Raw genomic sequence first — 22,499 nt, 5'->3', positions numbered from 1 at the left:
AGCAACTAAGCCCGTGCGCCACAACTACTGAGCCCGCGTGCCACAGCTACTGAAGTCCGCACGCCTAGAGCCTGTGCTCTGCAACAAGAGAAGCCACCGCAATGAGAAGCCCGCGCACCGCAAGGAACAGTAGCCCCCGCTCTCCGCAACTAGAGAAAGCCCGCGCACAGCAACAAAGACCCAACGCAGCCAAAAATTAAAAAAAAAAAAAAAAAAAAAAAAAGTGCATGGTCTGTGCATATAGGCCCCTGACTGTCAGCTGGGGCAACGGCTAGGTTTCTAGGCTTTGTCCACTGTTTCTACGTGTGCAGACCTCTGAAACTAGTACTCTCCTCACAGCTCCAGCACTCCCTTCCCGGAATAAATAAGTAACCAAGAAAATACGGAAGGTACCAGAGCCAGACTGTCCCCCCGCTCAGCACTAAGGGGGAGGGGCATGGAGCACGGGGATCCCATGGAGGGGGCGGCTCTGAGGCCCCGGGAGGAGACTGCCCGCCGGAACATCTGCGAACTGCAAAGGCAGGACTTGAAGCCAGACACCCACGAAACTACCATCCTACCAGCTTGCTCCATCACGCCCATTAACGCATTAGGTCTGCTTTGCTCTCGGTGTCCCTGGGAACGTACACTGCACTCTGGCCAAGTACAGTCTATCTCTCTTAAACGTGCCCCAAACGTGACATTTCTGGCCCCGCTCAGCACCACAGCTTCAACCTGAACAAAAACAGGGAGCTCCCCGGGTCCACGGCAGGTCCGAGAGCGGGAGGGAGAGCACAGAGGGCGGGAGAGCTTCCTTCCTCAGCCTTCTGCCCTGATTTACATTCTAGTCACCGATGCACACCGCGAAGCTACCCTCCACCTGCGTGTCTGCCCCCAGCCAGGCCCCTGCTCCGCCAGAGGGGCCCAGCGTCGCCCCAGAAGCATCTATGAGAAAGAAGGGTGAGTACACGCGCCAGTGAAAATAAAAGGAGCCCTCATTAAACTGCACCGGCATCGTCCCCACCAACTCACTCATTTCCATCAACCCCCTTCTCACAGACAAAGACACGAAGGGTCACAGGCAGTAACAGCGGCATTTGCATCCGGGTCTGACGTCACAGCCGGGCTCCTTGGATTATCATAACCAAACACCAGGTTTTCATGTGGATTTCTCTCCTTGAAATCATCACACAGTGTATCTATTAACCTGCAATCTAGTTCTAAGTTGTCTTAATCAGGGCCATCAGAGAAATCCCATGAACAGTGATCTAACTGACAGAACTAGTCCAAGGCCCTCACAGGGGTGCTTTGCGGTGTTGCCACGATTATTAATTTGTCTTCCACTTGTCACTCACCTACGGTTTCAAAAGCAAGTCAGAAACTGAACACATGAAACTAAAAGAATATTTACTGATTAAAACCTTGTGGGAAAGTTTCCAAATAACATGCCGTATTCAGATAATAACAGCTCGAGATACAGAAAACAACCAATCGCCAATTAGTTTTTAAAAATTAATTACACAGCCACGTAGTGAAAAACCACGTCCCGGAACAATTTTCAAAGACAAGAGACTAAGGGGTAAAACTGGGAAACAATGTCCTGGGGGCGGGCGGGGGGCATCGAGAGGGTTCTGGCCTACAGCTTCCTGTCTCTCCCTACAGAGACCTGGGGTCCACTTGGCATTCAGCCACCCTCTCTGGGGCTCGGTTTCCTCACTAGAGGGGCAAGGGCTGCAGGCCCCCTGGCCTCACCCTCGGTCCAGGGCAAAAGCCCCAGGCAAGGTCCACAGAGGTGGAGGTGCTTCCTGGGAAAGGAGGCTCTTGGCTTAAACACGGCCGAGGAGGGCTGGCTCAGTGGGCCCAGATGCCCTGGGCTGGTGATGCCAACCAGAGGATGGCCCAGCCAGCCGGGGCACCAGCCTCTCCTGCCCTGACGCCAGGAGACTTCACATCCACACGTATGCCATGGGTACCAGGCCCTGCTCTGATTTATTCCCCGTTGAAAAAAGTGAGGAGATGGGTACATGAGGAAACCGAGGCGCAGACGGCTCGAGTAACTTGCCTGAGTTTACAGAGCCAACTAGAGAAGGCAAATTCAAACCCAGGCGGTGGCCCCTGGGCGATGCATCCTGTGGGCCCCTTCGGCCTCATCACCTGAGCCAGCCACCCACCTGGCAGCATCGCCCTGGGCTTTTCCTGGCAGACCCCTGCGCCGGAGCCAGAAGCCAGCCGGACGGTCTCCGAACGCCCGGCATGGGGGCGCTGAGCTGCCCCTCAGCACCCGGGGGCGCCTAGGGCATCGGACTCATGGCGCAGGCAGCCTCCCTCTCCCGGCAGAAACCTCAGCTAAACTCTCCCAGGAGCAGGAAAGCTTGACTTTCAAACGCCCCTTGTGCAGCGGGAAGGAGCGTTAGGTCATCAGGGATCAGGAAATCCCTCTGGGACAAGATGCCACCACAGCCTCTCCACTGGGGACCGAGAAAAACTCTTTCAGCTAAAAATTATACCTCAAGTACAAACACTTACAGCCACGTTAGATTCACTCCCCAGGGATGGGATACTTCACCTACATTCCTTTTCTTTTGAAAACAGAAGAGTCACATCTTGATGCAGACTGGCCTGGGGCCTTGCAACTCACCAAGCATAGACGGAGGACAGGCCTCAGCAGCCCTCTGCACAGGCGGCTCCTCGTGAGCCTCATCCGCCGCTGGGGGGCCCATCTGGGTGGCCTTTTCTGCCACCCAGCCTCAGACCCACAGCTCAGACCACCCAAGAACAGCTCGGGCTGGATCCTGACATCAGCACTTTGCAATATAAAGGTTAAGGAGTGATCACCGGCCCAGGTAATCAGCACCTTCCAGGCTGAAGTGGCAGCTCTGCAACAGCAAGAGAGAAACCTGCCATTCGTAAGCTGATGGTGACTCAGGACTGCAGTTCTGAGACCAGGACGGCCGCAGCCGGACTTTCTCCAGGGCCGAAGGCAGTTTGGGGAACGTTAACATTCCAGCCCGGTTAACTCACTTTGTTATACAGCAGAAAGGAACACATCATTGTAAAGCAATTATACTCCAATAAAGATGTTAAAAAACACATTCCAGCCCCAGCCCTGCTACCACATGACCGGTGGAGCAAGTTAAGAACCTCGGGGTCCACAGGACACTGCAGTGTGAGTGCAGAGGGCCGGGAGGAGAGGTGAACGAGCGGCAGCTCCAATCAGGTGTCTCGGAGACGGCGCTGGTGTAAATTTGCGGCACCAGGAATTTATACCTTACAGAAAACATGCAGCGCCGTATATCTGTCAAAAACCTCTCATTTACAAATACAATGTAAACTATGAGGCTTTCACATTAATATCCTGTTGGGGAAACAGAAAGGAATAATATATATTTATTACAGGTCTCCCACTGTGGCTTCCCAAATCATCCACAGCCCGAGTGGGTCACGTATGACAGCAGGCAAACTGCCTGCGATGTGTGAATGTACAGGCGTGTGTGTTCCGCCTTCCGGACACCTGTCACATGAGAAGCGGTCGGCAATGTAATAAAACATCCAACACCAAACGCTGCTGTGCGACAGGGTCTCCGGGCCACTAAGAGGTCTGGTCAAAAGTAAGCAATCCGACAAACTACCTAAATTGCTGCTCTACCATCAAAAGGTTCACGAGAAGTAGCAATTTCCAAAGAACTTTGGTAATTCTTAGAGAAGGAACAGTACCAAATGTAAGAATATTTTCCTGGTGATACAGCTGACAATTCAGGATCTTAGGCCACCTCTGAAGTATCCTTTTAAAAGAATCATCGCTGGATATTCCTAAATTACAGAAGGTATTGAGGCTGATGTATGTTTTTACTGACTGTGACATTTTGATTTATGAGAAATATATATTTGGTCATTCAGATGTAACCAAATATATATTTGTCATATGTGTATTTCGTCTTTCTCCCTGATTCTGGCTCGCAGCTCCCAAAACCCTTGGAATTTCCTGAGCAGTAAGAGCCACAGGAGCATCTTTTGTTCTACTTGGTCTCTTGTCCTCTGAGCCACAAAGGTGACACGGGTGTCTTGTTATTCACAAGTCCCTTTCCACCACTACTGGGCTTATGTCAATGAGGTTTTTGGAAGCACCTGCGGATGAGGGCTGGTTGCCAGGGGAACCAACCGTAAACAGAGGGGTGCAACTTTCAGTCCCACCCCCTGATTTCCTGGGAGGAGAGGGGCTGGAGGTTGACTCAATCACCAATGGCCTATGACTTGATTAATCATGCCTATGGAGTGAAGCCTCTGTAAACACTCAAAAGGACGGGTTCAGAGAGCTTCCAGGTTGGGGAGCCAGAACACGTCCATGTGCCACCATGCTGGACCCCAAGCACCACGAGGTACCTCAAGCTGCTGTGTGTCTCTTCATCTGACTGTTAATTTGTATCCTTGAATATCCTTTGTAACAATTCAGAAATCTAATAAATAAACTGGTTTCCTGAGTTCTCTGAGCCACGCTAGCAAACTAATCGAACCCAAGGAGGGGCTGATGGGAACCTCTGATTGACAGCCTGTTGGTCAGAATTAGAGGTGACCACCTGTGCTTGCGAAGGGCATCTGAAGGGGCGGGGAGGGCGGGGGGGCAGTCTTGCAGGACTGAGCCCTTGACCTGTGGGACCTGATGTATCTCCGGGTGGATAGTGTCAGAACTGGCTTGAACTGCAGGACACTCAGCTGGTGTCTGAGCACTGACTGGTTGTGCAGGGGAAGCCTCCAGCCCCCACCACACACACACACACATACACACACACAGACACACACACACATTGAAATTGGGAGTAGAAACCTTTCACTGACCATATTACAAAGCCTTAAATTAGCTTTTTAAAAAAATACTAGTTTTCTGCTGCTTTGCTAATTTAAGCTACATACATCTATAAACTTTTTTAGCTTTTTAAATAAAATTTTCTAAGTAGGCAAAAATAAAATAGCATGATGAACTCCAGATGCCCATCAGTCATTCAACAACACACTCGGCCAATCCTGTTCCCTCATAATTCTCCCACAGGCTCAGCGTCACCCATAAATACTTCAGTTTGTATCTACTGGGTTGGCCAAAAAGTTCATTTGGGTTTTCCCGTACCATCTTACGGAAGAACCTGAAGAAACTTTTTGGCCAAGCAATACAAAAGATAAGGATTTTCAAAAACATAAGCATAAGGCCATTACTGCCACTCAATAAAATTAATAACAATGCCTTAAATTTCATCTATTATCCAGTCCCTAGTCAACTTACCCCTAATTATTATTTTTTTAGATCTTTCTCTAGTTGGTTTGGTCAGTGACTGTGAGCTCCTTAAAGGGTGACGGAGCACCGTGTTCACTTCTGCAGATCCCAGCACTCAAGAGGGTAACTTGTAGCCAGAAAATGCTTAAAAACCTTTCGACACGGGTTCAGACTCACCAGCTGCTAATCTCTCAACAATAAAAACCAGGAAGTCCTTCTGCTTACATGGATTGGGAGTGAACAGATGCGAATGTACACATTTTGATGAGGCTACCATTTCCCTTTATCAAGGCCAGGGGGCCTGGAGCTGGGATCTCAGAGAGGGAAGTAACTGACACTTGAGAAAAAGAAAGACCCTAACTCACGAATTCTAAGATGCGCTTTTTTTTCACAGTTTGACATGCAATTGGGGTGCAGCTCGTGACACCTTCTGATGCCGCGGCCAGGTCTGGGCCGTGACGCACCGTCATGACCAGCACTACCTCAAACACAAAACACGCCAGCAGCAGAGTCTGTGGAATGCATGTTGGTGCCTTGGAAGAAAATCCCAGAAGCAACACTCAAGCACTAGTAATCCCAGACAGCAAATCAAGTGGGACAGAAGTGGACGGTGAATTGGGGAGCTAGGCAAAATTCCCAGAAGAGTCAAAAGGTGGCCAACTCTATAAAATGCCAAGCGATGGTGAGAGCCCAGAACTCAGGGCTCGTAGGAAATGCTGCCTCCACCAAAGAGCTTGGTGGCACAGGGGAAGGAAGACTTTGTCTCAGGAAAACAGGCACTAATATCTCTGAGGCAAAAAGCAGACACTCGAAAATTTTAAGGACCACACTACCCGATGTATTTCACGTATATTTTCCTTTTTATCTGTGCACAAGAGGGATAAATGGAAAAATCGATGTCTAATTAAGTCTAAAAGAGCTCTTTAAATAAGTAGAAAGTAAAAACATTGATAAGAAACCACTGCGTCACAGTTCAACAGTGTTTTTTCTTTCCTAGTGGTACATAAAATGATGGTTTTACAAATAATGGCATCTTAGATTTGACGAAAAAGGGTATATTCCAGACGCAGGGGGACGTCAGTGATCATCCAAAGTGAGACAGGAAGAAAAACAGGTGCATCACTTACTGCACAGAGGAACTGGTGGGGGGGGCGGAGGGAAAGGAGGAAGGGGACAAGCCTCGAAGGTCACAAAGCAAGGGTCTCGGTCAATGGGGAAGCCCTTGAGGCAGGAAGGACCAGGGCGCTGACTTGAAGGCTGCCACGCCGGGCCAGCCGGTTCCGCATCCAGGACAGTCACACACAGCCCCCCACACGAGAGTCAGTGTTAATTTACGGGCGTCGCTGAAACACAGGCCTTTACTGTGCGTCAGCTTCTGCGCGCCCGCAGGGTGACTCGTGTGAAGGGTGTCCCCCGTCTGGAACAGGACCCTTTCAGGAAGAGATGTGCTCCCTTTCTGGGCCGGCCCCTGAAGCGGAGACGAGGAAACCTCGAAGGGCTCCCGAGTCTGAGGCCTTTAAAAGGACCTCTTCTCTGCAGCCACAGCCACCTTCTCGTTTCTGATCCAGAAACACGCTGGACGCACGGCACACACCACACCCCAATAAGGCATCTGATGGCCCCTCACAAACGCCGGTGGCTACTATGAAAAGCAGCTGGATGTTCGCCCTTGAGAAACAGGAGGACCTGCGATTTCCCGCCATCCCACTCCCTCAAGGGGCTGTGGGCAACGAAGTCACACGTCCATTTTATTTCCCACAAACATCACAAATCGCAGTGCTTCACCACGACCCCGTTGCCAAGAACAACCTCTCCAGAGCCCAGGGACCGGGCAGGCCCCTGACCTCCGGTTTCCTGCAGATGAGAAACCCGCAAGTCCCATCACCACAGCAACTCGCCGAGACGCCATCCTAGTGGGGACCAGCGGGACTTCTCATTAAATGGTGTTGTGTGTGGAAAGCACCCTGCAAACGAGCCATGTGACTGAACGGCGTGCCTGACGGTGAACAGGGTACGGATGCTCGCCCAGTCCAGCCCGGCCCTGCAGAGATCAGCTCAGAAATCACACCACGAGACCGTTCCACAAGCACATTCCACAAAGTGAAGCAGCAAATTAACCTGCGGCACCTAAAGCAGTCCCGGGCCCCAGGTGGGAGCGGGTGGCCTGGGGGTGTGCATTCCGCGCTATTAACCAGGATGAGAACGCTCCTCGCCCAGGACTCCGTGCGGGGCAAGAATGTAAGACCCCACGTTGCCACGGGATGGAGGCAACTCCACCACTGGGAGACCAGAGGCGATAGACTCCCGGAAAGAAAAGTGGCTCATTTATTTAGCAAAGGAAACCAAGGAACACAGAGAGCACCCAACAGGCTGGACGCCCTGAAGCCGGGGGCTGCACCCGGGCAGAGTGAGCCAGGGACTCACCTGCTCTGGGTCTCGGCTGCAACCTGCTCAAGCCACCCCTCCCCACGGCGCCCACGGGCCCTGCGCTCACTGTAACCTTCCCCTCCCCTGCTCCTGACCCCTCCCGCCCCCACGCAGCCCCTTCTCACACTACGTCACTTACTACCTATGGTGCTTAATCCAGCTGCGCCCAGGGGGAAAGCTCCCCAGGGGCCGAGATTCTGTCTCCGTTCTATTCACTGCTGCACCCCAAACACCAAGCAGTGCCTGGCACATAGTAGGTGCTCGATAATACTCACTGAAAGAACATGTGAAAGGGACCCCAGCCTGTTTGCATGTCTGCTCCTGCCAGGGGGCAGCTGAGGACTTCAGGACAGGCAGAGACCTGAGGACAAGAACACGTGAGACCTTCCACAGAGCACAGGGTTAAGACGGAGAAAGGACCCTCCCATGAGAGGATGACTGTGGGCGCATCTGCTCCAGAACGCCTTCCAGGAATGTCCCGCCACCATCAGCAGGACACGGGCACTGCCGGCGCACGGAAGGGGCACGGGAAGCCTGGGAAGCCAGAGCGAGCCCCATCCCCCCCGCTGGCCGCCCAGACCACCCTGGGAGTGCCACCCGCTAGCTCTGCAACCTTGGGAAAGTGACTGAACCTTTCTGTGCTTCAGCCTTCATCAGTAAAGTGGGAGGAATAAAAGGACCGTGATGTGGAGTCGATGAATTAGTATCTGTAAAGTATTAGGACCACGCCTGGCACACAGTGGAGGCTAATAGTGTGTTTATTAAGTGCAAACCCTTTCCAAGGGGTCCACCCCAGACCACACAGAGAGGCAGTCCGGCTCCAGGAAGACAGCAGAAAACAAAAAGAAATCACACTTAACACTGACTACGGCAGTGCTTCTTAAGTGAGGGCGACCCTGCCCGCTGGGGATACCCGGCAATGCCTGTAGATGATGTCGGTGGCTGCCACTGAGGCGGGCGGTACCCCTAGCATCCAGTGGAAGCTACTAAATGGCCACAGGGCACGGGGTTCGGCCCCCAAAACAAACATTGCCCGGCTCAAAGTGTCAACCATGTGGAGGTTGAGAGGCCCTGAGCTAGAGTGACCGCTGCCCCCCCAAGCACCCTCGTCCCTGCCAAAACGCTGGTCATGATTTGGGCTCTGGGAATTCAGCGACTCTATCTCCAGCCGTCCAGGCCATTCCTCCTCCCAAAGAGTCAGCAGGCAGGACCAGGTGGCCAGCAGGAGGGGCCTGGGGGGCCGGGGCGGGCAGCCCAAGGGCAGGCTGAGCCACGGGTGACCAGGCAGCCCCCGTAAGAGCCGTAACAAGGGCCACAGGACTCCCAAAGCCGAGGAAAGCTATGTAAATGGAAGGCCAGGAGTGAGATTCAATGTGACCATGTGTGGTTTTTTCAAATCCAGCCACGATGAATCACTGCCGTCTTCGTCCCAGCACGCTGAGAAATTCAATCCGTGCACAATGACACATGCTTCCCGGGCCTAAGATACCGGTCATGACTAAATGCAGAAATGCCAAGTGCCTCAGCCTGCCCCGCAGGAGGCAGATAGATGCGAGCAGGGGCCCAGACCCGCCCGCCTCGGGCAAGGGACGCGGGGGGCGGGGGGGGCGGGGGCGGTGCCCCCCAGGGGAGGACTCGTTGGCTCCTCGAGCCTATGGGGGAGGCTCTCCCGACTGGACAGATAAACGGGAACCTCCACACTGGGGGTTCACCCTTAAGCTCAAGCACGTGGCCAAAGGTCAGAGCGTCCTCACAGCAGTTAGAAAGCAAGGTCAAGTTCTACTGCGAGGGCAGGAGTGTCCACGGGAGGCTTGCACCAGTGCATTCAGCGTAACGCTCCACGGAGAAGGGCTCCTTGCCAGGCCCGGCCTGTGCCAGATCCCACCTGGGAGGTCTGCCTGTGGAAGCGCCAGGAGGTCCTCCCGAAGAAACCGCACCATAGGGCAGTGCGGAGGCAAGGGCCCAAGACCACAGCACTGGAACGAGGGTCCCCGGCGGCAACACAGAGGCAAAGGTGGCCTCGAGGGGGAGGCCACCTTTCAGGTCACGCCAGTGAGACCAGGCCAACACCTGCTTTGATTCAAGCAGCATCTCTACAGGAGCCACGCTCAGCGTGTCTAAGCACCACTGTGGCACGGGCACGGAGGCCAGGTCCAGGAGGCCCTGCAGTGGGGACGGAGACCATGGAGCGGGGGTCCCAAGGGAAGATGAACAGGGCTGCCGGGGGCTGGGGGTCCCCAGAGAGTGGCGTTTATTTAACATCCGTACGGAAGGATCTCACCATGGCATGTGTACAGCGTGCCTGTGGGTGTGTTTCCACCTGGACATCCGCCCGGCTTGTATGTCTCAGCATCACCCACACAAGCAGAGCTTCCAGGAGAGGGTCCATGAGGAGAAAAGTGGAAGAACCGAAAGGGGACGTGGGCTCGGCCAGGTTTGGCTGTTTTCTCACCCCATGATTTCTGCTGGGCCAGCGAGGAGACTTCACAGATTTCTCCCAGGAACACCTTGCCTCTTCCGGGATCCCGGCCAGAACCTGGGCAGTCAGCTCCTGTGCGTGCCGGGTCTCTGCCCCAGGCAGCCTCACCACGCCCCTCCTTCCACTAAGCCAACAGCCGCTGGATCTGCTGGAAGTTAGGCAGCGGGGCATTGCCCGCTTTGAAACTCACACCTTCCCAAAGTGACTTCTCTCTCCCCAAAGATCTCAGAAACATGAATGGCAGGAACGAGAAATTATACACATGAAACTACATATGTATGTATGTGTCTCCCCGCTCACCGTCCCATTGTTTTTCTGGCCTTCTCTCAAATACCTCTTCCTCTGATCCAAACAGGGGACCCACCGCTCGCCAGGAGTTAGGGTGGGGAGAGTCACAGGGGGCCTGAAGCCTCCCCACACCACTACCGGCCCCCTGGGTGCCCCGGACTCCACCCCGAGGTCTGCCGCAGCCCAGGCAAGCTGGCCCCCTCGGTGCTGGGGGCAGGAGGCGGCAGGAGAGTGTTCCCCACTCTCACCAGAGGGCTGGGGGAAGAGCCCATCACTTGTGCGCCGTCAGTCACAGCCGGCTTCCACCATGTGTGAGCCCCGGAGACAGCATGGCATCACTCCAGAAGAGCGAAACTTTTATTTTCTTTAGAGAAAAGTTTCTCATAGAGGGCCGTTTGTCAGCTTCTCTGGCTCTGCGGTGGTTTTCCCCCAATACTGCACTCCCGACCTCAACTTCAAACTCTCCTTTCAACTGGAATTTTTTTAACTGACTCTAGCTGGCCGGGTGCGGCCTAGGTCCCCCTTCCCAACCGCCACCCCCAGCAGACCCATTCACAGATCTGCTGATGCCCACGAAAGCGCGTGGGTGATGAGAGCCACCTCCTCTCCCACCAGGAGGGGCAAGGCTGCGGGCAGAGGGCGACTGGGTGCCCAGAGCCTGGAGGGAGTGGGCGGCAGGCCGGCCTCCCAACCGTGGGAGCCCCACTCAGGGACGTGACCAGCAACACGCCCATGGTTCACACGGCCACCAAACGACGGTGTGTCCCGCACCCACTTTCCCGCTGGCTGTCCACTGACGGGAACCCCGCTCTGACACCACAGCTGGGGACAAGAGAGCCGGCAAGACGTCCGGGTCACTTCCCAAAAAGGCAGTCCTTGATGTGAGTCGGGGTCACGCTGCCAGCCCAAACGAACCAACCAAATCGACCTGGGAGGAACGGATGAGGGATTTAAAAAAAATTCCAGAGATCAAGAAGAAGACAGTTAAGCGTCACAGTTCACTCCATTTTCAAGTAGATATTTAGGCTTTCTTCCTTTCCCCCCAGCCCTCCAAACAGCATCTATTCTGCGCCTACTATTTGCCAACACCTCCTAGTGGCAGTTGGTCTTTGGCTACAAGAACTATCCCCACTATAAAGATGAGGAAACTGAGGGTCAGAGAGGTTCGGTAAATTAGTAAAGGTCACTAAGCAGGAAGGAGCAGAAAGCTAGTCTTAATGTCGATAAATGTATCCACACCATTCCCCTTAAGTATCCACCGCCCAGCTCAAAAAACACCAGTGCTTCCCTGTGGTCAGTAGAAGAACCAACAAGCCAGCTTGGCATCCGAGGCCCTCTATGATTTAGTCCCAAACTCCTCCAACTGTATCCTCCACGCGTACCCGCTCCAGCCAAGCGAGGCCCTCCACTGCCCCAAGAAGAGGCCCAGCCCGCTCTCCCAGAAGGCCTCCTCCAGGTCTTACCCAAAGGCCTCCAGCATCCACTCATCGAGGAAGGGCGGGGGAGTAACCGGGCCCTGGCCGTGCCCCTCGGGAATGCTCTCCCTGCCTCCCAAGGGCGTGCGGTGGGAGCACAGACAAGGGGTCCTGGGCGTCACACACTCTCTCTCAGGAGAGACCATGCTTTACATACTGGAAAACCCTTCCCTCTCCAACCTAAAGAGCCACACTTCACCCAGAGGCAGGTTTATTTCGACAGAAATCTCTTCCTCTCTCTGCAGCTCCATCCACTGCCAACATACCAAGGCCCAGGGGAGACGTGACATGATTAAAATTTTAAAGCATTTAAGGATGCTCAAAGGAAAGGCATCCTTGAAGTGCAAATCATCAATTTAGGGGGAAAGAGTGAAATATGGGGGAGGGAAGGCTCTCTGCCAATGTAAATAAAATATAATTTCAAACAATATTATGCCATCAAATGATTAACCGCACACCCCGAACTTCAGCGCTGAGTCCTGGGTAGGGCAGCTCCTGCCCCTGTTGAGTTTATGAACTCTGCAGTGTGAGGTGAGTGGGCTCTCTAAGTTTCGCCAAACGAAATAAATAACCATCCTGAGGGGAGGAATTTAACAGGCAGGGTAATTTAACAGTGACAATCCCCGGCCAGGTGCTGAAGCAGCAGAAACTCTAGTCAGGCTCCCATCAGACAAACAACCCCCCAAAGCCTAACACTGAAGCCTGGCACCCTGTGAAAAACATCAGGGCGAAGAGAAACCGGCTAAATATGGAATTAGACCCTTGACCTGAACGGTATGAAACGAGAGAAGAAATATAAGTCCACTTACACCTAAAAAACGACAGCTAGTATTCAAATTCTGCCTTTACACGCATGCTACCGTATCTTTTTTATGTCCATACTTTACAAGCTAGAAAATCTATATATTTCCTTTTATCACGAGGATGAACTAAATTTGAAGAGACTTTCTGGTCTCTGAATCCATGGAAACAACTCAGGAGGAAGAAAGACTATGCGGCTTTATACTCTAGATTAGGAAATTCAGGACAGCAGATTCTACTGACCCCCCTCCGGAGACAGTCTCAGGGCGGTTACTTTAATACCAGGGTCAACACTACGTTAACGAGTCTCCTCCAGTTTCAAAAGCTATTGCATGTACACACCTCTTCCCCAACTGACAAATCACCAATCCATGGATAACTGTTCATTTCGCACACTTTTTTCTACGAGGTCTCTGTACCTTCCTACTGCCACCAGGCCACAAGGAGTTCTCGGATTTTTTTTTTTTTTAACTAAGGATCAAATGGAAGACCCCTCAAGAACCATCCACCAGCTGAAGCCCACCAGGGAGAAGCCAACCTCTCCAGATGCTAATGCCACCCTGTTGCTGTTTCCGGATGCTAATGCCACCCTGTTGCTGTTTCCAATCACATGTGCTAATGAAAGCGGCAGACCAAGGAAAGGCAACACTAAGCATGGCTTATGTATTCGGTTTTCTTTCACATGAAAGGCAGGAAGCTCTGCCAGGTCTCACCAGCACACCAGGCTACGTGGACCTGCGAAGGCACAGTTTACTGGGAAGCAAAGCTTTTGAAATAATTCCAGTTTAACACGGCCACGGTTTTCAAAGGGCTGCACTGCTTCCGCTGGGCGCACTGCTCTTTACCATTCAAGGATGAACGGAGACTTCATGCATGTGAACAACAGTTCCCTGGATTAAAATAGGGAAAAAAACAGGGCTAACAGCACATGTCAGCTCAGAAATAAGCTAGGCCAATTCTGCACATGGAAAGACTTTTCATTTCTGCCCCTCTAGATAAAGCAAGCCTACGAAATTTACCATGAATCTAACACCTTCAGCTAAGCATGAATGAAAGGAGGAAGGAAGGAAGGAAACCTCGGAAGCAGCTGAACCTCAGCGTTGCCGTTTATGGTCTGACTTTAGGGCTAAAGTCTTTTCATCCAGTTACTCTGGCTTGCTTGTTCCAGGACACCGTTCCCTGGTTCCTGCCCAACCCACGGTCCACCTCCATTAACTCAGAATTTCCTGGGTTTGCGGTGACACCAAATGTCACAGCAGAGGGGTTACACCGTGTGGAGGCCGCTTTCAAAGGCTGGTTGCCACCAAACCCCACAAACACCGCTGGCGGCAAGTGCACAGCCCAGAGCCCCGCTCTCCCAGCGGGATCGCAGGGCCCCGGCGCCCTGGGCGCTCCATTTCCTCCCGAGGGCTCCCGGCCGTCCAGAGCGGTTCACGCGGTGCCCACGGCCCACCCCTCGGCCCCTGGAGCCCTCCGGGACACACACAGCAGAGGGACCACCCCACGGAACGGGGGCGTGGGGCTGGGACAGGCGGGCGCCGGGGGCCGCGCGGGAAGGCCGGCCGAGTCGGGCGCGGGGGCCGGAGGGGACGGTCTCGGGGTGTGGGTGGGTGGCCGGCCTCGTCCGGGGCGCAGGGGCGCGGGGGCCCTCCGCCTGCATCACCGGGGAGGTCCGTTCCGTCGAGCGCGGGGCTGGCGGCGCCCCCGTCCCCAGAGGTACCGGGCCGAGACCCAGAAGTGCCCCCTCCCCGCGGGGCGGCGACAAGGGGGAGGGGACATTGAGGCGGCTGGTATCAAAGGGCTGAAAAGAAACTTGGACTCCTGTCTCCCCAGGTACGTGACACGTCGCAAAGGCGGCCGCCTCTCGCCCTCCCCCCCACCCGCTTTTGTGCTTCTCAACATCCCCACCCCCAAACGTCCCACCGCAGGGGACCGGGCTCCCGGCAGCCGGACGAAACTCAACTCAAATTACGTGGAGCGGAGAGCTGGGGCGGGGGGCGACAAGAGGCGTCGGCGGCCCCAGTCCCGGGGGCTGCGCCGGGTCGCCCTCTCCCGAACCAGGCGAGCGCAGAGGGGCCGGGGGCGCCCCCAGCCTCGGGGACATGGCCGAGAGACCTGGGGCGGGTGGCCGGAGCGGAGGTCCGGGCGGAGAAGGGCAGGAGGGGCCAGGAACCCCCCCTCGGTGCCCCGCGGCGCGGCCGGGGCGCGTGGGCGCCGGGGGTTCCGGGGCCGGGCCGCGGGCGGGCGCCCCACTCACCTTCCTGCCGGCGCCGCCGCCCGCGCCCGCGGCCAGCGCGGAGCCGCCCCCCGAGTACATGTAGTAGGCGATGCCCAGCACCCACAGGAAGGCGAAGCAGAGGAGCATCCGCGAGCGCCGCCGCATCCTCCCGACTCGGCCGCCGGCAGCGGCCGCTGCTCGCGAGTCTGCCTGGGGCCGCGGCGGGCGCGGGCCGGGGAGGAGCGGAAGAAGGGGAAGGGCGCGGCGGCTCCTCCTCCGGCGCGGCTGGCGGCGAGGGCGGTGCGCGCCCGGCGCCCGAGCTCCGCCCCGGCCGGGAGCGCCGAGCCGCGCCCGAGCAGGAAGCGGCGGCCGCGGAGGCAGCGAGGGGGTCAGGGAGCAAAGGGCGACCAATCGGCGGCGGCTGCGGGGGCCCGGCGCGGGCGGAGGAGGGAATTACCGCGTCTCCACCGCGGCGGCGCGCCGGCCCCGCGGGGAGGGCCTCCGCCGGCCGCCGCCCCGCCACCCCCGTGAGTGACAGGTGGCCGCCGGGCGCCCGCGGGGCGCGCGCACATGTGCGCACACACACACGGGCGCCCGCACCAGGGACCCCCGGTCGCTGCTGCCGCGCGCTGCCCGGCCGGGAGCGCCACTTCCGCGGTCCTCGGTCTTTGGGACCACCCCAGCCCCCTGGCAGGCTCGCTGTTATTGGCCCACCGACCTGAGTTTTTTGGTGCAAATCCCCCTCCGGGACCCGACTTGGCTGCCGCTCGCTGCAGTTTTCTTACTAATCTTGCAGCAAAACATCCCTGGTGGGGATGGATCCCCAGGTGCCCATTTTATTTATTTATTTAGGCAGAGGTGGCCGCCTGGAGGTAGAAACCGAGAGGTGATTTTTCAGGGGAGCATGTTTCCAGGGATGTACGGAGTGCTGAATAGCAGGGTTTTCTTTTTTGTTTTTAATTAAACACGAAATGAGGAAGAAGGAAGGCAATATATATTTTTAAATTGTTTTCTTTGTGACTGGTTGCTGTATTAAAAGAAGAAAGAAGAGGCAGCACACGAAGCAGCTTTAAAGATGCAAGAAGACAGACCTGTCTTGTAACAGAATCTGTGTAACCTTGACGATGCCCTTGTAACAGCAAAGTTTCCAGTGTTCCTAGGGAAGAAAGAAATGTTACTTAGCGCTTGATATTTTAAAAGGGGTTCCGGAAGCTGACCAGTCCAGAGGACAAAAGCAGCTGCCTGCATCTGAATCTCTACTCACATCCTCAATAAAACACAAGCACAAACAAACAAGCCTTCCGCTCTACTAGGAGAGCAAATGCCACGAACTGAACTTCAAATTACTTCTTAAGTAGAAGAAAGAAAATACCTCAAATTCCAACAGAGCTCCCTCCACTGTTGCCAAGGACTTAAGTGAAACCCAGGCTTAAATCCTTCTATGAAGAGAAAGTCCAACACCAAGGACTAAATACTGAACACAGGTTGGATACTTGAGTGGAAAAGAGAAGAGGTTTGAAAGAGAATGGGACAGGAGGTGGCAGCCTTGAAGAAGCCTTGCTTCTGGGAAAAGTCAGATAAATAGAGAAAGGGCAATGCCCTTCGGAGGTCTTGTGGTGAAGGAAAAGTGAGAATTATAGATCCGCAGAAATAAAAGACAACCAATCCCTCCCTCAGTGTGGTTATCTATTAAAAACTGCACTTCAGTATACAGTGAGGACATTCTTGAACTATGAACCCTGTGTCAAAATGCCTAGTAGCACTAAAACATCAAAATAGCTGTATATAAATCTACTGCAAAAAGAAAAAAATACATTTCTTATGATGAGAAGATGAATCATAACATTTCCCCTGATGAAAATCCCCCCATCAATAAAACGACAAAGCAGAGGAAAATTGTAAGACCTTATGTCAAACTCTCAAGCTGAACAAAGTATCATATATTTGGATACACCCCACACACACATACACACACACACACAGATAGAATCAGAAATTCAAAACCTAAGAATATATTAGGCAAAAATTAGGAAAAAATACAGCAGGAGTTGATAAGATTCAGGATAGAAATTGAAAATAAAGACAAAACTATCCCAGAAACAAAGAAGAATTACAAGACGCCCAAGGGAGAATATATCAAATACAGATATGTAAAAGGACACTGAAGAATGGCAAGAAAATATTCAAGAAGTTGAAAATAAAGGAGTAAGAAGCTTTCAGAGATAAGTGGTTGAAATGAAAGCCAGGAAAGAAGAACCAAAATACATGTCACTGGAGTCTCTAAAGTAGAAACACTAAACAGTGAAGCAAAATTAATATTAACACCGTCATCCCAGATGTAACATACAGCATGATGACGATAGTTACCACTGCTGTATGGTACTTTTGAAGGTTAACAGAGTGCGCCCTAAGAGTTCTCATTACTGGGAAAAGAATATTTTTTCTTTCTTTCCTTTTTTTGTATCTAAATGAGATGATGAATATTAACTAAACATTGTGATATTCATTTCACAATATATGTTAGTCAAGTCATTATGCTGTGCACAGTGCTATATGTCAATCATATCTCAATAAAACTAGGGGGGGAACTATAATCCCAGAAAATAAGCCAGAAATAAGAGAAAATTTAAATTATATATTGAAAGTACCTTCCATGTACCTTGGAAAACTGAGTGGAATAATCAACTCCAAAACATGTTTTAGTAAAACTATTAGATTTTAAAGGCAAAAAGAGCAAATTACTTATAGAAATAAAAATATTGAGGCTGGCAACATACAGAGCAACGCAACAGTGGAGCAGTATTTACAAGACACTAAGGAAAGAAAGTACCAGCCAAGGATTTTTGTGTCCAGCCTTTAAGGATCAAAGCTATAGACAAACAGATGAGGACTGAGTACAGAAATTTAGAGAGCATCCTATGCCTTTCCTGGGGAATGAGCTTCCCCCAAACAAGAGCTAACTGAGGGAACCACCAAATGACGGATGGGAAGACTAGTAGATACACATACTTTCTAATCAAATAGAACAGGTGCAACTGAAAAAAACTGAAGGAGAAGGGAGAGCGAAAAGGGGAAACATAATCATGCAACTGACTGTTAAATAGGTAGTGGTTACTGATCAAATGACACCATATAAAATGGACAGGCCAGATGTTAAAGGGTTAAGAAAAAAGAAAAGAATTAATGTAAAAATATAGAAACTTAACCACTAAAGCAGAACATAAATATTGGAAACCCTGTTCCAAAACCCTAAAAGAAAAAAAATTTTAAATAGCAAAGAATACACACCAAGTGGTGAAAGAAACACAATAAGTATACCATGATACATGCAGTAATTATAACAGAAAAGAACAGGACAGAGTGGAGACCAAAGCATACCAGTGTATGAATTTACAAATGCACTTAATTTGCCTGTTAAAAGATTTCCAAATTTGGTCATAAAGGAAAAGCCAACTCTAAAAGAGCAGAAGCTGTGATCCTGGTATCAAACAAAGTAGGACAGGCTAAAGAGCATCCGAGGTGAAGAAGGACGATCTATGGCCAAAGCTTCAACTCCATTGTGCATGGCAGTGGGTCTGAAGCACTGTAGTTTGTAAATCTGAAGTCAGAAGAAAGGCTAGAAGTGACGTGGGGAAGCGTAAGGACAAAGAAACTGCAAGAATAAAGTAGACCTCGTGACAGCCACTAAAATCCATGAGGGCAAACTGGAACCTACCTCCAACATCGATAATGCAAAAAACAAAACAAAACAAACGCCACAATGAGATATCTCCAGTAGTATGGCTATTCTTTTTTAAAAAGCAAAAACGAAAATGAAAAACCAGAATATAACAAATATTGAAAAGGATGTGGGCCTCGGTCCTCTGCCCACGCCCTCTGGAGCCTGTTCACGTTGATTGACCAGAATCCGGGAATTTCACACTCCGAGCCCATCCGGATGGCCCCGACCCCCAGCTTTCTGTCCTTTGAAAACACGAAGAATAATGTCCCTGCCTCAATTTTTGCTAGAGCCAATCACCTGTCATGCCTGGAACAGGGATCGTACCCATTGCCCTTAGCCCCAATAACCACGAAATGCACATCTATGAGAAGAACGGGAGGTAGTGGGTGAAAACTCATGAACTCAAGGAGCACAACAGACACATCACAGGTATCGACTGGGCTCCCAAGAGTGACCGCGTCGTCACTTGCGGGGTTGACCACAATGCCTACGTCTGGGGTCAGGAGGATGGTGTCTGGAAGCCAACCCTGGTGATTCTGAGTATTAACTGTGCAGCCACTTTTGTCAAGTGGTCCCCGCTAGAGAACAAATTTGCTGTGGGCAGCGGAGCATGACTCATTTCTGTTTGTTACTTCGAGTCTGAAAATGACCGGTGGGTAAGCAAGCACGTTAAAAAACCCATTCGCTCCACAGTCCTCAGCTTGGATTGGATCCCAACAACGTCTTGCTGGCAGCAGGATCCTGTGATTTCAAATGCAGAGTGTTTTCTGCCTACATTCAAGAAGTGGATGAAAAGCCAGCCAGTACGCCCTGGGGCAGCAAGATGCCTTTTGGTCATCTGATGTCAGAGTTTGGTGGCAGTGGCCCTGGCGGCTGGGTGCGCAAGGTCAGCTTCTCCGCCAGCGGGAGCTGCCTGGCCTGGGTCAGCCACGAGGGCACCGTGTCTGTTGCCGATGCCTCAAAAAGCATGCAGATCTCAACTCTGAAGACAGAGTTCCTGCCCCTCCTGAGTGTGTCCTTCATCTCGGAGGACAGCGTCCTGGCTGCTGGCCATGACTGCTGCCCCATGCTCTTTAGCTGCACCGACCGCGGCTGCTTGACCTTTGTCTCCAAGCTAGACATCCCGAAACAGAGCATCCAGCGCAACGTGTCAGCCACGGAGTGCTTCTGCAACATGGACAAGCAGGCCACGACCGAGGACCGCAACCCGGCCCTGGAGATGCTGCACCAGGACAGTATCACTCAAATGTCTATTTATGAGGTAGACAGGCAAGATTGTCGCAAATTTTGCACTACTGGCATCGATGGAGCCATGACCTTTTGGGATTTCAAGACCTTAGAGTCTTCTATCCAGGGCGAGCCTCCCAGATCCAGCATGAGGACGGACAGGCTGCGCCGGGCAGCTCCGCCATTCGCATCATGGGGAGGAGAGCCAGCCGCCAGGAAATACTGAAGACACATATGGCGCAAACCTTGTTCTGTGTTTTGTTTGAGAATAATTGGTGAAAGTATCGGTTTTTTAAAAGCAGCAGTGATTTGGGTTTTATTTTTTGTTTTTTTTTGTTTTGCTATTTCATTCCATTCTTGACCAAAGCTTCTCTTTAAGTAGTATATTATGGAAAATTGTCACACTAGCTTAAAGGAAGGGGTAGGGGAAATATGTAAATTGTCTGCTAAAAACTTAAATGAAAATACTGAATGTGAAAAAAAAAGAGGAAAAGGATGTGGAGCAATTGGAACCCTTGTGTGTTGCTGGTGGGAAGGCAAAATGGTACAGCTGCTGTGGAAAACACTTTGGCTGTCCCTTAAAAACTTAAACCTAGAATTACCATATGATTCAGCAATGCCACTTCTGGGTATATACCTAAAAGAAGTGAGAGCAAGGACTTGAACATGTGCTCCCATGTTCATGGCACCGTTATTCACAAGAGCCAAAACATGCAAGCAGCCCGGTGTCCATCAACAAATGAATGGATCAGTGAAATGTGACCTACAATGGAATATTATTCAGCTTTAAAAAGAAAGGAAATTAAAAAAAAAAACATGGTTCTGATGCACCTAGGGGCAGGACAGGAATACAGACGCAGACGTAGAGAATGGACCTGAGGACAAGGGGAGGGGGAAGGGCAAGCTGGGACGAAGTGAGAGAGTGGCATGGACGTATGTATATACACTACCAAATGTAAGACAGATAGCTAGTGGGAAGCAGCCGCATAGCACAAGGAGATCAGCTTGGTGTTTTGTGACCACCTAGAGGGGTGGGATAGGGAGGGTGAGAGGGAGACGCAAGAGGGAGGGGATATGAGGATATATGTATACATATAGCTGATTCACTTTGTTATACAGCAGAAACTAACACAACATTGTAAAGCAATTATACTCCAATAAAGATGTTAAAAAAAAAAAAGTAATGCATGCCATTAGAAGAGCTCAATGGCCACACACCCCTTTAGAAGACAAGTTGCCTTTGTTTAAAATGCTCTGATTTTTTATTAACAGCTTCACTGAGATATAATTGATTCATTTTAAGTGTAACGTTCAGTGATTTTTAGTACATTAACAGGATTGTGCAAACATCACCAAAATCTGTTTTTAAGCATTTCTAACCTTCCAAAAAAGAAACCTTGTACCCATTTATAGTGACTCCCTCTTCCTGCCCCTAGCCCTACATAATGAGAGACCTACTTTCTGTCTTTACATGTTTTATGATCAATTCTTCATGAATAATTTGTGACTGGAACTATGTTTTCAGTTAAATTCAAGTTTGGATTCTGTTTTTCAAAGTTTTATAATTAAATAATTTCTAATGTCTAATAAAAGAAAGAAAGGAAAGGAAATTCTGACGTAAGTTATAACATGATACTAAGTGAAATAAGCCAGGCATAAAAGGACAAAAACTATGAGCCCACTTACATGAAGTACCTAGAGGAGTCAAATTCACAGAGACAGAAAGTAGAAGGGTGGTTGCCAGGGGCGGGGAGGGAGGAAGGGGGAGTGATTGTTTAATTGGTACAGAGTTCCAGTTTGGGGAGATGACAAAGTTCTGGAGATAGACTCTGGTGCAGAACTATGTGAGTATGCTTAAAGTCCCTGAAATGTACACTTAACAACGATTCAGGGACTTCCCTGGTGGCACAGTGGTTAAGAATCTGCCTGCCAATGCAGGGGGCACGGGTTCGAGCCCTGGTCCAGGAAGATCCCACACACCACAGAGCAACTAAGTCTGTGCACCACAACTACTGAACCTGTGCTCTAGAGCTTGCAAGCCACAACTACTGAGCCCACGTGCCACAATTACTGAAGCCCAGGTGCCTAGAGCCCATGCTCCGCAATAAGGTAATCCACCACAATGAGAAGCCTGAGCACCGCAACGAAGAGTAGTCCCCGCTCGCTGCAACTAGAGAAAGCCGGCACATAGCAAGAAAGACCCAACGCAGTCAAAAATTAATTAATTAATTTTTAAAAAATGATTCAAATGGTAAATTTTATGTTATGTATATTTTACCACAATAAAACGACATGACAAATTGGAAGAAATTGTTTCCACACCTATCATAGATAAAGGGGTAAGGTAATATCACTAATATATAAAGAAGTTAAACATTGAGATGGGCAAAACACATAAACAGACAATTCACAGTAAAGATCTTATGAGTTCATAAATATGTGAAAAGAGGTTAAACTTTACTCATAAAAGAAATGCAAATTAAAACTACAGAGGTACGGGTTATCCCCCCCAACAAACTGGCAAAAATTTGAAAACTTGACCAGATACTGTATTGGCAGGGGTATAAAAAAGACTAAGGAAGACTTTTGTGAACAGATATGGAGTGATTTAGAGGATATAT

At 51.2% G+C, this 22,499-nt stretch overlaps 1 protein-coding gene and 1 pseudogene across 1 annotated transcript in view; one reads left to right on the top strand and one right to left on the bottom strand.

The window, feature by feature from the left end:
- The window catches only part of GALNT2 (polypeptide N-acetylgalactosaminyltransferase 2), a 174,469-nt gene extending 159,180 nt beyond the window's left edge, over positions 1-15,289 (bottom strand). Inside the window, exon 1 of the mRNA XM_022553181.3 lies at positions 14,970-15,289. Coding sequence (XP_022408889.1) covers positions 14,970-15,095 — 126 coding nt within the window. The 5' untranslated portion in view covers positions 15,096-15,289. The remainder of the gene's footprint in view (positions 1-14,969) is intronic.
- A 468-nt stretch (positions 15,290-15,757) lies between these two features.
- On the top strand, positions 15,758-22,246 carry LOC149747203 (actin-related protein 2/3 complex subunit 1A pseudogene; annotated as a pseudogene).
- Positions 22,247-22,499: the final 253 nt, after the last annotated feature.

Source organism: Delphinapterus leucas, chromosome 16 (assembly GCF_059928025.1).
Source record: "Delphinapterus leucas isolate spDelLeu-1000000601 "Yukka" chromosome 16, BTC_Dleu_Yukka2, whole genome shotgun sequence".
Classification (NCBI taxonomy): Eukaryota; Metazoa; Chordata; class Mammalia; order Artiodactyla; family Monodontidae; genus Delphinapterus; species Delphinapterus leucas.
Note: the sequence above shows the minus strand (reverse complement) of the source record. Positions and strands in the feature narration are given on the sequence as shown.